The sequence below is a fragment of the Gavia stellata genome, chromosome 23 (assembly GCF_030936135.1).
Source record: "Gavia stellata isolate bGavSte3 chromosome 23, bGavSte3.hap2, whole genome shotgun sequence".
Taxonomy (NCBI): domain Eukaryota; kingdom Metazoa; phylum Chordata; class Aves; order Gaviiformes; family Gaviidae; genus Gavia; species Gavia stellata.
The window spans coordinates 12,067,118-12,081,730 of NC_082616.1; the positions used below are offsets into that span (position 1 = coordinate 12,067,118).

General features: G+C 41.5%; 1 protein-coding gene across 1 annotated transcript in view; it reads right to left on the reverse strand.

Annotated features, from left to right (window-relative positions):
- The window catches only part of ANAPC1 (anaphase promoting complex subunit 1), a 34,290-nt gene that overhangs the window by 9,106 nt on the left and 10,571 nt on the right, over positions 1-14,613 (reverse strand). Inside the window, exons 18-33 of the mRNA XM_059828492.1 lie at positions 14,070-14,335; positions 13,000-13,091; positions 11,920-12,068; positions 10,184-10,262; positions 10,042-10,078; positions 9,867-9,937; positions 9,554-9,736; positions 6,599-6,812; positions 5,239-5,357; positions 4,473-4,744; positions 3,409-3,643; positions 2,111-2,202; positions 1,846-1,980; positions 1,597-1,679; positions 1,369-1,447; positions 673-747 (exon numbers count right to left, since the gene is read on the reverse strand). Of these exons, the coding sequence (XP_059684475.1) occupies positions 673-747; positions 1,369-1,447; positions 1,597-1,679; positions 1,846-1,980; positions 2,111-2,202; positions 3,409-3,643; positions 4,473-4,744; positions 5,239-5,357; positions 6,599-6,812; positions 9,554-9,736; positions 9,867-9,937; positions 10,042-10,078; positions 10,184-10,262; positions 11,920-12,068; positions 13,000-13,091; positions 14,070-14,335 (2,181 nt within the window). The remainder of the gene's footprint in view (positions 1-672; positions 748-1,368; positions 1,448-1,596; positions 1,680-1,845; positions 1,981-2,110; positions 2,203-3,408; positions 3,644-4,472; positions 4,745-5,238; positions 5,358-6,598; positions 6,813-9,553; positions 9,737-9,866; positions 9,938-10,041; positions 10,079-10,183; positions 10,263-11,919; positions 12,069-12,999; positions 13,092-14,069; positions 14,336-14,613) is intronic.

The window sequence follows — 14,613 nt, forward strand, 5'->3', positions numbered from 1 at the left end:
AGAAAAATTAGTCCAGGGGAAACTGATTAATTAACTGAAACTCTGGGCATTGAGGGTTCGTAAGTGATACAAAACAGGTCTGTTTCACAGGCATATGAAAGCTTTTTTTTTCCCCCCACATGCTATTGCGCCATTGTATTTCTGATCCAAAAGGGACACCGTTCAATGCTCCTGGATCTGGTCCCTTGAAGATTTCTAGAACTATGGCAAGACTGTGTCAAAAGCACGATGTTAGTGTATGTACTCAAATATGAGAGAAAACAGAACAGGGTGAGCCCTCAAGAGGCTACGTAGTCCACCAGCATTCTGTATTTCTGATAGATGTTTAAATTATTTATAATGCTCAACTGAAACCTCCTTGCAGTAATTTTGCACCTGGCTTCTTGCTTGGTCAACGTGGGGGAAGTTTAATCCCTTTCTCTCTCTGTCACCATTTTATGTCTTCAACAGTTGCATTCCTCCTCAACCCTCTCCTCTCTAGCATGACGGGATGGGAGTCCCCAGTGCTCCCATAACCGTGCAGGGATCCAGTGTAACCATCATCTCTGTCATGTGAACACGATTAACATACATTTTCTTGTGCAGCTGATGTCACTAAGGAAACGTTCACATGCAGAACAATCTAGTGAGATGTAAAATTGGGAAGTAAACACATTAAGTGTAAATACCTACTTGAGGCACGTTGCTATTAACCCACTTGGAATTGGGCAAGATGTCATCCCACAAAATCAGGCATCGAGCCAAGGTCTAAAAAAGTGAGAAAGCCAAAACATAAGGAAGAAAAAAACCCAACACAAACATCAATGGTATTTTTTAATGTACTAAATGCATCCAGAAACGCAAACAATGCAGCTACCGACTAGCAGCTTCTTCACTGTTTCTCAGCCTTCATATCAGAAATGACAAAACTGCTTTTATTTTAAGAGATGCAAATTCTGCTTGCAGAAAAAAGAACCACAGAATAAATCCTTGCAAGGTCTGTACCTTTAGCTGGTAAACCGAAACGAAAATTCACTATGTACTTAAAACAGATACTGAGGCCTAACTTATTTTTCATCTGTGAAATTAATTAGGGAAAAGCTATAAAAATTTACCTGAACACTTAATTTAACATTCCACATAAAATGTATCATTCAAATATTTCTCAATAAATTCTGTCTCTAGTGCTTCATGACCAGCAAGCTGCCTTACTACAAGGAGAAATTGTTTGAAGGTATGAGTTTGGCTGGAAAGCAAGAGGGTTACCAGCTACCTAAAGGATTCTGCATGATAGGCATGTGGGCTGGATTAAAAATTAAAATAAAAGATTAAAATAAGATGCATTTTTAGTATCGTTAAGTAGATGGAGAAATGAAAAGACAATCTTACCCTCAATAAAAGGAACTCTGGTTTTACAAAGTCCAGCAAATACATGGTATCTGGTGCTTGAAGCCAGTCAGCAATGGATCTGCAGAGCACAGTAAAGGAACAGGGTTTACAGAGCATATTTTAGCAATGCACAAAATTGAGTAAGCCACACAAAGCAGAGCCAACATTACAGCAATTTAAACTATCACAAGTTACTGCAAAATGTCTGAGCAATTCCAAGGTTAATACCTGTTATTAGTCTTTAGGTAGATCATAGCAAGTGCAAGTGTGGCACCCGGACAAGTAACGTCCACGTTTATGGTGTCTCCCTCCTGTGAAAACACAATGCATGCTTTCAGACCCGCTGACTAGGAAGGCAACAGCCGGTAGTGGTGCGCATATGCATTCAAAGTCACTTGGTGCATCCAGACACACGCCTCTCAGACTTCTAACTATTGCTATTTCCAGCTTAAATGAGCAAAAATCATCAACACATACCTTGATTTGATAACTGGGAGACTTGTGCTTCTCTCTGTGCATTCCCGCTTGGAACCGCCTGTGACCCCCAACCATGTACTGGTAAAGCTGCTCGGGAACATTGAGGTCCGACATGCCTATCAAATTACTGCCATGCTAAGGAATGAAGAGGAGAAGAAATAATATGGAGGTGCCTTCTTATATGAGAAAAAAAAATGCTTTCGGCCCACCCCAATACATAATGATTCTTCTGCTAACTGCAGTTGAATTGAAGAGAGGCACTTACCCCTAGGCAAACCATGCCTAAGGCTAGCCCAGATGCAAGTGAATAGGACTCTCTGTCTGTGCAGTACTCCATTTCTGGTCCAGGGGGACGTCCTGGAGAAAACAAAACACCGAAATTCATCTTGTAAAATTCCAGCTAAGTAAACATTGTTTAATTAAGCACTACATTTCTAATGAAATGAGAAAAAAAATAAAATATCTGTCCGTTCTCAAGAAAGTCAGGAAAGCTCTCAATGAAATGACAAGTAATTGTCACTTAACCCATCCATCACCAAATGGCAAACCCCTCCAGAAGCAGTATATATTGCTAAATGATATGGTTGGAGTTCAGAGACAGAGTGACAATGCCATGTTACAATTGCATGTACTTTAAGACCTCTGAAGCTATCCAAATACTGTCAGCACAGTTCAAAAGCTGTTGCTAGAAAAGATTGCACATATCAAATTACCAGACATGCACAGATACCGTTTCACCCTTAACGTTTATCCCATTCTCTACTTAATAAACCACACAGTCTCTTTTAACTAAAGTTACACATAAACACGAATAAGAACTTAACTGTTACAAATAAAAGCAGAAGAACTATGCACAGAATGAGGACACAATTCCGATCAGAAATTTACTGTTCAGAATCAGCTCTTGAAGACTCCTGTTTAGAAAGCCTTAAACAAAATTCAGAACTGGAGCATTTAGGACACCATGGCTGAACTTCCACCAACCTAGTGAGCCAGGAAGACTGTCCTTGCAAGAGGAAAGCATTTTTCCCCACCCAGTGCCTCTGTCTCTGGTTTCTACAGTGGCAGCTACCTCATGGACAGACATGAGAAACAACAAATGTCTGGGAAGCATCAGATGTGTTGGGTATACAGTGTGCAACAGATCTGCTCCAAAGCTGTAGAGGGTCAGGAGCTCTGCAGATACAGCATCTGGGTCAGTAGGAACGTATAGTTACAGCAGTCCTTTTACCAAGTAGCTGGCAACCCTAGAAACCCCAGACCAGCTCTCATCAGACAAAATTTCCAGATGGAAAAAGTATCTAGGTCCAGCAGTGGTGCTGCTACGCTTCTTCTACTAAATTCAATGATTGTTCTACGCTATACAAACACACAGTTCACAGTAGCTTCTGTTCCTCTGTAAACAGAATATGAGGTTTGGAAAATGAGAGGTGAGTATTGTGGTGGGAGATGTACAGTTAAAAGAAATGTTAAAATTCTCAGCTCCCCGATGCATTGTGCAAATCATTCACACGTTGTGACTCTCCCAGTCCACATCTCATTTTTTCCAGTGTTGGCACCTACCTATTTCAGCCAGCAGAACCTCAGCTGTGTGCCTGTGAGCAGTGCCCTGATACACAAGGCCTATTCCTATCACAGCAGCCACCTGCACGTTGTGGGGGACATCCAGCTCTGTTGAAGTTGGTGGCAGAAGGGCAGGTATGTGGATGCTCAGGAGGCGCGTAATGGCCATATCCATTGTGCCCAACTTGGCAGCCGAAACGCCAAGCAACAGTCCGATACTTGTCATCTCATGGCCCTGAGAAAGGAAACAACTATGAGCGATCATGCAGACATGTTCAGGAAAGGAAAGACACTTGTCCTGGTATCTAATACAAGCCTGACATTCTCAAGTATACACAGCAGCTAAACTTTTTTGAGCCACCTCTTCAGGAAAATGAACACTAGCTGTTACGGGTATAACAGTATTTCCCAAATGTATGATCTTACTGCAGATGCAGACTTCAATCCAAATAGAAGTTCTCCCACATACTGAGCATGGTTATAACGTAGATGTTTAGATTCTAAAAAACAACCCCAGACACTTGGGTTGTTCTAAGAACAAAACCTGAAGCTTTTGCTTTAAAAGGATCTTATCTATCATCCTTGGTAGTTCTTTATCAATCCCACCCCTTAAGTCACATGTGCTGTTTCCTGGTGTTTAAGTTTGAAAGTAATTACGTATTCATGACTTCTTACAATTTAAGGTGAGATTTCAAAAGCGTGTATGATTTTCAGCCTTTTAATGCTAAGTCCATAAAATCTCGAGTCCCTAGCTCTAACTTGTTAATGCAAAGATTAACAAACATTTTGATAGAAATTGAGCAGAAGTAATTCAGAGTATTCACCTGTCCCAATGAGCTGTGCACAACATGGGAAGATTTAATGATAAAACCGCTGAAAATCTTTTAAAGAGGAATGAAGTCCTGCACTACTAATATTAATGAAGCAACTCTGATATTCTCCCACACCAGGTAACTTCCAATTCAGTGTTTCAAAGAAATCCGCTGACTTTTCTTTCTTGTTTTGTTTGAAGAGTTCAATTCCTACAGGTATTTTTCTCTGTTGCCTATGAAAGAAGGCCTCACCTTTGTTAGGTAGTCATGTATATTGAGCGTGGCAAGCTTCGTGAGATGCCCGTTGAGACCCAGAGCCATGAGGAAGCCTGCGTATTCATTTGCTAGTTCAGCAATTTTGGGCTTGTTATAGACAATCCAAGCGGAGTCTATCTGTGAAGCAGGCGCTATCTTCAGGCCGGCAGCTACCCCGTTGTGAAAGCTGGCCCAGCAAGCCATGTTAGGAGGCACATCGATGTTCCCACTGTTCAGATCAACAGTGGTGTTCCTAGGAGGAGCACGGCCTGCCCACAATAGAATCATTAAAAGCAATTAGGCAAATCCAAACCGCCTCAGAAACAGCTCTCAACTTAGTAGGGTGCCAAGTGAACAAACTCTGACAGCATGCTAGGTAACACTTCTGAAGACAGCCTTGGCTATCTTCAGGCATGTCAGAAAACAGAAGCACAGCACAGTAGATAAACCAGCGATGTGGACTTTGCAGTATCTGTGTCCTGTATGACACCAACATTGACCAGCTGTGTGCCCTTAGGCAAATTATTTTGCTTCTTTCTGCTTCTCAGAACATACCTGATACAAGGTCTCAGTGTTAGATAACAACATTGGCCTACTAACAAGAAGCTAATAGGTGACAGACTCAAAACAAAAAGAGCTACTTCATAAAAAGCACACTTAAGCTGTGGAACTCTTTGCAGAGAGTCACAGAAGATGCTATAAAAACTACGAGAGGTTCAGAAAGAAACGGGATAACAACTGAAAGAAACTCTGACCAACATACCAGTTAGATTCAGCTTAGGGATGGGCAACTGCTCCGTTGGAACAGGATGATATGAGAACAAAGTGAACATTCCTCGTCCAACAGGTAGTGCCATGGTTCGCTGGCACAGCTGTAACAGCCTGTTGGGGAGACGGCAGGAAAACCACGCCAGCTGCTTAATACAGAAAATTTTTCCAAATACATGATATAAAATGAACTTACAGACAACAGGCACTGGACAGACCGTTTTTTCCTTACTATGAGATAGCATGTTGTCATTCCTTTTTTTCCAGTAGGTTAAACTTTTGAACCAAATCTTTATCCTTACAAGATTAATCTCAAAGATCTACTTTAGATGACATCATGTTGAAACTTGTCTCTATTTTTCCCTTAAAGCTAGGTGCTAGTTAAACAAATCTGTGCTATGGACAATTTAGCAGCCATATCAGAAACAAGGTGAAAGGAGAAAGCAAAAGAAAGCTGATTGCTGTATGGGATCTTGCTATGACTAGTGATAACATCTAGTAATAACCTGTGTACAGAATTAATAAGGTGCTTCCAAGAATGCTGACCACAATTCTCTATGATTTACTCTGGAAACACTTTCTAGACTTGTTAGATTACTCAGCTTGTTAGGTCAGACAATAATTTGATGCATTCCTTTAGCTTCTTACTTCTGTAGATTGTTTTGCATGTTAATGATGTTCTGAAGTTTGCTTTTTTCCTTTCGTTTTTTTAAAGAGGATACTTTTAACATCCCCAAAATAAGTGAATAAAGAAGCAGGACGGGGACAACTGTGAGGCCACTAGGCATATAATGGCTCCAATAGGACGTTTCAAAAGAGAGAGGGATGGGATAGTGAATTTGCTTTCTGTAGAATTAATTAGGTCCCCCGACCCAAGCCTTACTTAGACCTAAGATCAGCCCTGAACAAAGAGCTCTCCAGTTTTAGGCAGGGGATGGACGATGCTTTGTTCTCTACAGAGACATTTTCTCTACAGAGTAGGTCCTGCTTATATTTCATACTTTTTAGGTGGAAAAAAAATGCTATCATCTGCTTTCAAACCCTAATTGATCTCAACGTGCTGTTTGGGGTTCAAACTAACAATCTTTCCCATATGCTGCTCCAATCCGAAGAGCCCTCCAGCTCAAATACAGCAGACTTTTGATGTACTCTGAGCTTCAAAGTCTTGGATTATGAAATCCAACCCTCTTCTATGTGTCCTTCACTCAGGCCTGCCTACTTCAACGGTCAGTTCAGACTAAAGTATATTGCACTGTTTGATTAGACATACTTAACTTTAAGCCACCAAAAATATTCAATTTTTCAACTGAGTGAAATGCTAACGAAATACTGCTAGAAACAGTGACAGTTTTTACCGGTTTTCTTTCTCTTCTATGTATTCATGGTCACTAGCTTCTGGCATCTGCACTACATTGACACGTACAGGACGGGCACTCTGAAGGAGTCTGCGTACTTCCTGCACTCTCAAATCCTCGCTCCATATTAGCGACATCACTTCCTCATTCATGTCATTCATGCCATCCTCATCCTCTTCCGATTCGGTTCCAGAGGGAATATCGGAGGACAGCACTGGGCCCACAGACTGCAAGGGAAAGAGAAAGGAGAGAAGTAATTTCCAGTAGTGCACGTGGATACTGCTAACTCTCAGAAAGCCAGCAAATACCAGTGCCACAACCTGGATGCACACAGCACAACTACCTGCACTGAGATGGGTCTGTGAAAAGAACGGACTGGGATTTGTGCAGTCATGAACATTGTAATCAACTATTCTTGCACACCTAAATGGGATAAATAACTATCAAGAGAGAAGGCGATGACATCTCAAATATGTCAAAGATGTAGCAAAAGCTGTTGAGCAAGGACTGACGAGCAGAAGCTTGAAGAGGTGACATGAAATAGCTATCTTTCTTTCAGAACTATTTCTTGTTTCAGAGCGGTAGTAGGAAAGGGCTTTCCCCTCCCTGCCTACACAATTACCTATGACAGCTGTGAAAAAACATACGTGTTTTTTTCTTCAAGTTCAGCAGTGAAAAACAGAAACTCAGATGAGCATTTTGATGTATATTAAACAGGAGGTTAAAATCTGGAAGGAACAGACACAGTCCTCTGGTGAAAACCTGCTTTTAGAAGTGCCAGTACCTACTGACCCACCGACCCTCAACCCAGTCAGAGCTGCTGTTCTGCGTGTTCTGTTTGAGAACCTGCTTTATTTTTCTAATTACTGATGTTTTCATGAATTAGGGCTTTAATTTGGATTCCCCCCTACAACAACCTTGGGAAAACCAAGTTACCTATTAAAAAAACCAGTCAGCGTGCATGGCAGTAAATCCCAAATGTTTGTTGCTGTCAGCCAACCTGGGTTTCACCACGGTACCAGAACATTTTTTGAACTTCCACACCAGAGCTACAAGACCAGAAAAATACTGAAGCATTTCATTGCTTAGAAGCACTGTGGAAAAGCCCTCTTTCTATGCAAGATTTATGAAATCCTCATTTAAGAGTCTGGCTTCCCGTTTATTCACATCACACAAGCGATGCGCAGGACCGCCGACAAGAATGGCAAGGATAGCATAGGTCAGGATGCAACAGAGTATGCCCACAATCTGCTTGCCAAACACTTGCTTCAGACAAGGCTGCCACTCTGCATGAAGCATGGTTCATTTCATTTTTAAAGAATTCTGCAGAAATAAGCTTTCCCACAGAATATACAGTTTCCTTATGACCTGACAAAATAATCTGGACATTGACCTTAAAGTGGGCCAGCATGTTCCTCTTTCTTTTCCATCTTTCAGAGATGAGAGATTAATTTAAAAAAATAACAAGGCAAGTGATGACAAATATTGGTATGATAAATCTAGGAACAAAAAACCCCACACCTCTCTCTAATCTGGTCATTTTTCCTGTTCTGTACCTCAGAATTTCAGTAAGCTGAAAGATACAGAATCAACACAGACTAGATCGAACACAGGGTCTTCCTAAGGCTCACTGGTAACACATGACACCAGGAGTGTAAGTAAATGAACAGCTGATGAATGAAAACCAATTTCTTCTGATAAATATGCACTAAATCTCAATACATAACTGCACCACCCATATAGCCAGCGTCCGTTTTGAAACAGGAAACTCCACCCTGCCCTCCTGAGAAATGACAAACAATTTGGTGTTTGAAGATCACTTTATCCTTTTAAGGTAACATACATTCGAGGCATTGTTATAAAGTAAGTGATAAAATCAAATTTATCATCATTTTATGATTCAGTACTGTTACAGTTGGGCAAAACTTCACCAGCAGAAAATAAAATCCGTATTTAATGAGTGGTGGGACATGGGATTTGAACAGGTAGTTCATTTACTTTTCTGCTAAGTGAATTAACTTTTTTGATATCTAGTTAGTCATGAAGCCTCTGTTACAAAAAATTGGAATAATTTTAATATCACATCCGAAGCTAAAGACCGCAAAAAGGATCTTGACCAAGATGCAGTTGAGACTACAAATCCCTCTTCCTGACTTCTGAAAAGGTTACAATCTCTCTGCTACTATGAAGTGCTTTTATCCACGCCACTAGCCAGCTTTCCAAGAAGAGTTTTGGCTTCCAGAGTGTCCTCAACAGAAGACACTGAAGTGAGCTACAACTCTGTGGGAATCACTAGCATCTCACAATCAAAAGAAAATGTTTAAAAGAAAAACACCACACTTTTTTTTCCACTTTACTTCAGGATACAAATAACTAAACCCTTTTTTTTTTCTTTTTGGGGGGGGGGGGGGGGGGGCGGGGTGGAGGGTGGGTGGGTGGGTGGTGGGGGGCAGGAGAAGTATCTAAAAAGTGTATTTCAGAAAGCAATCCAGTTCTTCCAGAGGAGAGGGAGATGCCAGCCATGCCAACCCAAGAAGGAGCCAGACTGACAAATACCCATTTCTTTTTCCCTGTGCCACTGCTGTTTTGATGACAGAGTCTTGGGACGGAGTACCAGAACCTCTCTAACACCTCTCAAAGGAACCACCATTTTGGAGAAGAGGAAGACTTACAGAGGCAACCAAATAGTTCTGTAGGCAAAGCTTTTTGAGCACCATGCCTAAACTCAGTTTAAAATCTGTTTTATATTGACAGTTTCCACAGCTATGCATGTAGTCTTCCTGTGCCAGATGCTGGTTTTTATACTGAAACCCTCACACACGTGTAAACCCTGTGTTGCCCTCAGTCTTGAATTCTGCACCTTCTGATGCCCTGAGCATCAGCAGATGGTGGGAAGTTTCTGTTCAGAGTGCTCTGCCCAACACCCAGTATCATGAAATCCATTTATGCTCATACTCACAGATTTACCCTTTTGCAGGTTCCCTTCACACGCCTGTTTGGACAGATCCTGGCGCCCAATCAAGAGACAAACTGCTTCTGGCCAGTCTGAGGCAGGCTGCTCTCGGCAATAATATATTGCGTCTCTAATAGGAAGAGCTACACCAAAGGGGAGAGACTCCAGATCTCTTAAGGTGAAACCTTAAAATTAATGAGAAAAAAAAGAAACTGTTTTATCAAAACTAGATAAGGCGTATTTCATGTTATGCAAGCACAAGACTATTAACTTACAATTGTTACCACTTTGCACAATGATAAAAGCTGCTCTTACCAACATTAGTCATCCAAATAACTAACTTTTCAGCCAGGCTGGAAACAGATGTGCTGTGTCTGAAACGACATCTGTAAAATAAAGGGGAATAAAGAAGAAGCCAATAAAAGCTAGTCCAAAACTCAGCAGAAAGTCAAAAACTCAGAGTTTAAAATAATACTAAAAAACCTCATACCGATTGTCATCCTGTTCTATTTGCTGTTTTCGTTGTCCTAGGAAAGAGAAGGCCATATGACTCCCATATTCTCCAAGCAAAAGGACAGCACATAACAAACAAGACACCGGGAGATACTATGACAGGATCAAAGCACCATTACCTGATGTAATCTTGTACAAATAATGGGAGGCTTCATTAGATACAGCGCTCTCATCACCAAGTATGTACAGAGCCACACTCTGGATAGGAAAGAGATACCATAATACAACGTCACTCAGTGCGCAGCTATTGCTATGCTGCCTATCAAAACAGGCAGAAGATATCTTTAATAACTTAAAGAGTGGGACAGGATTGCTATGAAAACATTGTTAGTAAAAAGAGATTGAAACAACTGAAGCAAGTAACAAACTGTTATGCTTTAGATTTCTATCTTGAAGTTTGGAAAAAATAAATCCTGAAACAATTAACTGAATTTTCTCTAATAATTGTTTCAAAGATAGGAAGAGAAAGATCTTCTAAACAGGAAAACACACTCCTAGTATATTTTCCATGTTTCTCACATTTCATGTAATTTCTCCTGCAAAACACACACATCTTCTACAGACACCACTTTTCACTCAGTTTCGTCCACATCTTGAATATCGGCTACTTTGTGAAGGCTCCAAGTGAAAAGCTGTTCCCCATTTAACGCAGAGTCCACTTCAGCTATCTGGCCAACAAAATCAAAGTCATCTGTCACCCTATTTACTTTTTGATACTGCCAGACAACCTGGCATGCCAAAAGCAAAAGTCACAGGTAAAAATCTTTTGTGCTTTTCATTAAGATCTTCCAATAAGATACACTGCCAACATGCCAGCTCTGACCTCCACATAGGCAAGTCAGGCAGAGGCAGGAGAAAAGACAGTTGGACAGACACAGGTGATAGCCTGAGGGAAAGGCTACAGTTCTTCAGAGCTTGAATGCAGAGGCAAATTTTAAGCAAAAGCATCAGCACTTTGAACAGTCTCAGTGCTGCTGCTTCAACCCTCTGCACTTTGAAGCACAGGACTGGCTGACTCCTGGCAGCTCCAATCAAAGACTCTGCAACTAATCTTGGACACTTGGGTCAGAGCAGAGTCTCTCCTCCCTGTTTTTCTCTTCATCCGCCTCAGGCTCAACACCTCTGCTCCAAAACCTGTATTGGTAGATTTTCTCCATAAACGCTTTGTGAATAAGTGAGCAAGGCTGACCAGAAGATAACATCAGCACTTATAACTACTCATGCGCCTGAATATTTATGTTGATACATGCCCGAGAAGAAAGCCGGGAAATTCTCAGTCACAAAATACAGTTAACTTTGAGTTACATTATTACTTTGCACATGCCACTACTGCAAACCACAAAAGAAAAACATAAGCAGTGAAGCATAGGCTACTCATTCTGCACTCACGAGCTCTCCTGCCCAACCTCAAATACCTCCTCCCACCTACTAAAACCCATCCACACCCTTCAGTAATATTAAAGGAATAAAAGAGAAGAGGGGACTCAGAGGGATTTCTCTCTGCTAAATACGTATTATTGTCCCTGTGGAGAGGCTGAGACTGCACAGTTTACTATACTGCAGGGATACTCAAGAGAATTTCATGCAGACAAACCAGGTCTACTTAGTACAGAGCAGCAATACTCGGAGATGCTTAAGTCTCCAAACAGTACAGCTACAGCAGAGTTATTTATCACAGGCTCAATACCCCTCCGGTATGCCCCTGTTGCTCCACACAGTACAATTAAACCCTCTGTTATTTGCCTTCCCACTGGGGACGCTTCACTCGCAGGAAATTAAGCAGCTGGGGCAAACCCTGGCCACAGTGCTGCTATGCTGACAGAATAAAACACATCCCTTTTACCAGAGTACGTACCAGTACTACCAGTTTGCTCCTTTCACAGATTCCTGGTAAGTAAGGGTAAGGCTGCACCCCGTCTCCCTTCAGACACGAACTCAGCCACTGAAAGATACTTGGAGGCTCAGCAGAAAAAAATGAGGGATGGTGCAGGAAACCTGTTTGGACTTAATCACATGAACAGCAACAACACTGAGTTCATGGCAAATGCACAATAATTCTCCGCTATTCCCAAAGCAAGCCCTACAGTACTTCTTTTAACAACCAAAATATAGTATGTCCCCAAAACGTTACAGATCACATACTCCTCTTGTTAGATGGAAGTTTATAGCTAGACAGTAATGAAAACTTAAGACACCTACCTGTCTTTCAAGAACAAAAATTATCTCAGCCCATGGTGAAAAGGAGTAAGTATGGAGTAATTCTCAAAAAAACTCCCTGGAAGAGTCTTGTAATTCAACAACATTAAACTGCTTAAGTGAAAGAACAACCTAACCATAACCTCCTTGCCTTCCCTGTCCACAAACAGGAATAGCAAAGCCTGAGCAATGCTACAAGGTTCTTTTTTTGATTAGGAGAAATAGTTTCTCTTACATGACTAGTAAATTTCAGCTGGTAGGCCACTAAACAGGCACACAGGCAACATATGACCTTATTTTAACTTTAAGTTTTGTGGTTTTAGCTCTGATTTAGTTTTTATGAACTGAGAGCCTGCCAGCCTAGCAACACTTTCCACAAGAGAGGCACATCTCACTACTAGGCTCTTCCACAGTTGTCTGCTAAGAGTTCTCAGCCAGCCCGAGCTGGAGTGTGCCAAGACAAAACCATCAGTCCCTCCCAAGTCCTTGTTCTGTGGAGTGTCCCATGAGACACTGGACTGGAGGCACCAGCTCATGACTATACTATGCTAATTTCACTCCAGTCTTCTTAGGAAGCTATTAAAGGAACAAGGCAACCTCAGCACTAGGAGCACAGTTTTGCATATTGGGATTAAGTCCTGACCAGCTTTAAGGGAACAGTTACCAACACGCTTAGTATTAGAGATAATTTGCACATCATTATCACTGAATATCCAGCTTCGCAAAGCCTTAAACTCACCTTGATCAATTATGCAAGTCTGTCTGGAGGTTTTGACAAGGGCTGGATAGTCTCTGTAGTAATAATCTATATAAGCTTCAAGTTTTAAGTCCCTAGAATGAGAGAGAGGTGAATCACATTAAAGGGGAAAAAAACCCACTCCACCTTCCTGCATTTCTGTGACATTTTCTGGTTTTTTTTAATGTTTGTGTAAGCACTAGATACAAGGAGGGAAGTTCTGACTTCCTTAACTAAGACCGCTCATGGGCACTGCTCATTCCTTAAGTAGTGAATCTGTGTGTTTAATTTTCCGGCAGTACATTTCTCTTCAGCTGTCATTCTGCTTTGCCTCCCACCTCCACCACTGCCTAAGGTGTGACCACTGTCACTACGGCTTCCTCCAAATTCCAATTGTTAAAGTTAAATAACCTGCTGGGTTATCTGCAAGACATGAATGCATACAACAGCTGCCAGCCTCAAAAGACACACGGTCTTTCATTTCAGACTTGCTTCTCGTTGGCATGATGGAACAGAGGACAGGCCAGCCTTCTCAGCACTAGGGACTGGATGCCACTTCTGGGAACCATTTAGCCAGCCAGCTGTGGTAGGTGCTACTGGGGAAGAATCTATAGCCGTAGAAAAAATTTAGTAGAAATAGCAAATACAACTCAGGGAGACGTGACTGGGCCTTTTACTTAAACACGTGCCTGTATCTATCTATCTATATGCATGCAATGCAACTTGAAGGTGGTTGTGGAAGACATGAACGTGCAGTCTCTGGCTGCAGTGAAGATTCCACAAAAACAAAAATATTTGACAGATCTCATGAGCTGAGCTGTGACAATACAGTAGAAAAAACAGGAGCTGCAGCATCCAAGATTTGTGAATCACACTGGTGTTGGGAAGTGACCAGAACCATGTAAGAGATTTGCTATGGCAAATATCTTCAAGCACAGTAAGATTTTAAACATTCATTCATTTTCTTCAAATACATGAAAAGTCTGATCCACTTTGGGCAATCCTCAAATTACCCATAAAAATAATACACACCACACAATATACAGTACCTGCAATTTGTCAGTTGGGCATACCTGGCCAGCTGAACTAGAAGAACAACAAGTGAACGAATTCCTTCTCCCATTAGACTATTCAGTTTGAGGTCCTCGTAGATGAGATGAAGAACAAAGAAAATAGCAGGAATATGGGTGAAAAGGAGGGTTGAAGAATCCAAACTAAGGCTCTGTGAAAAGTCATCCTTCAGAGCCAAAACTTCCAGAGGGTCCAGTCGCAAAGCTTTGGCAACAGGATGAGACTCAAAATTCCTATGGTAATCAGAGCTCAAGAGATACTCCCAGTCCTAGAACAAACAAACAGGAAAGAGGGGAGAGGTTCCACAGTGAACATAACCTTCCAGCAAGAGAATTCTAAAGCACTGTTACAGAGGAGGTTTTTTTCCCCATAAAAGAATCACATTTGTATTGGTTTATGGTAAATGTGCTGCACAAACCCTGCAAGCCACAGAGATTCAATTGTTAAGTTTCATACTTCCCCCCCCCTCTCCGTTGTGCATAAAAGAATCAAAGCCTTATATTTAAGAGAACAAGACAAAAGCAAGCTGAGAGTGCCTTCTTTGCA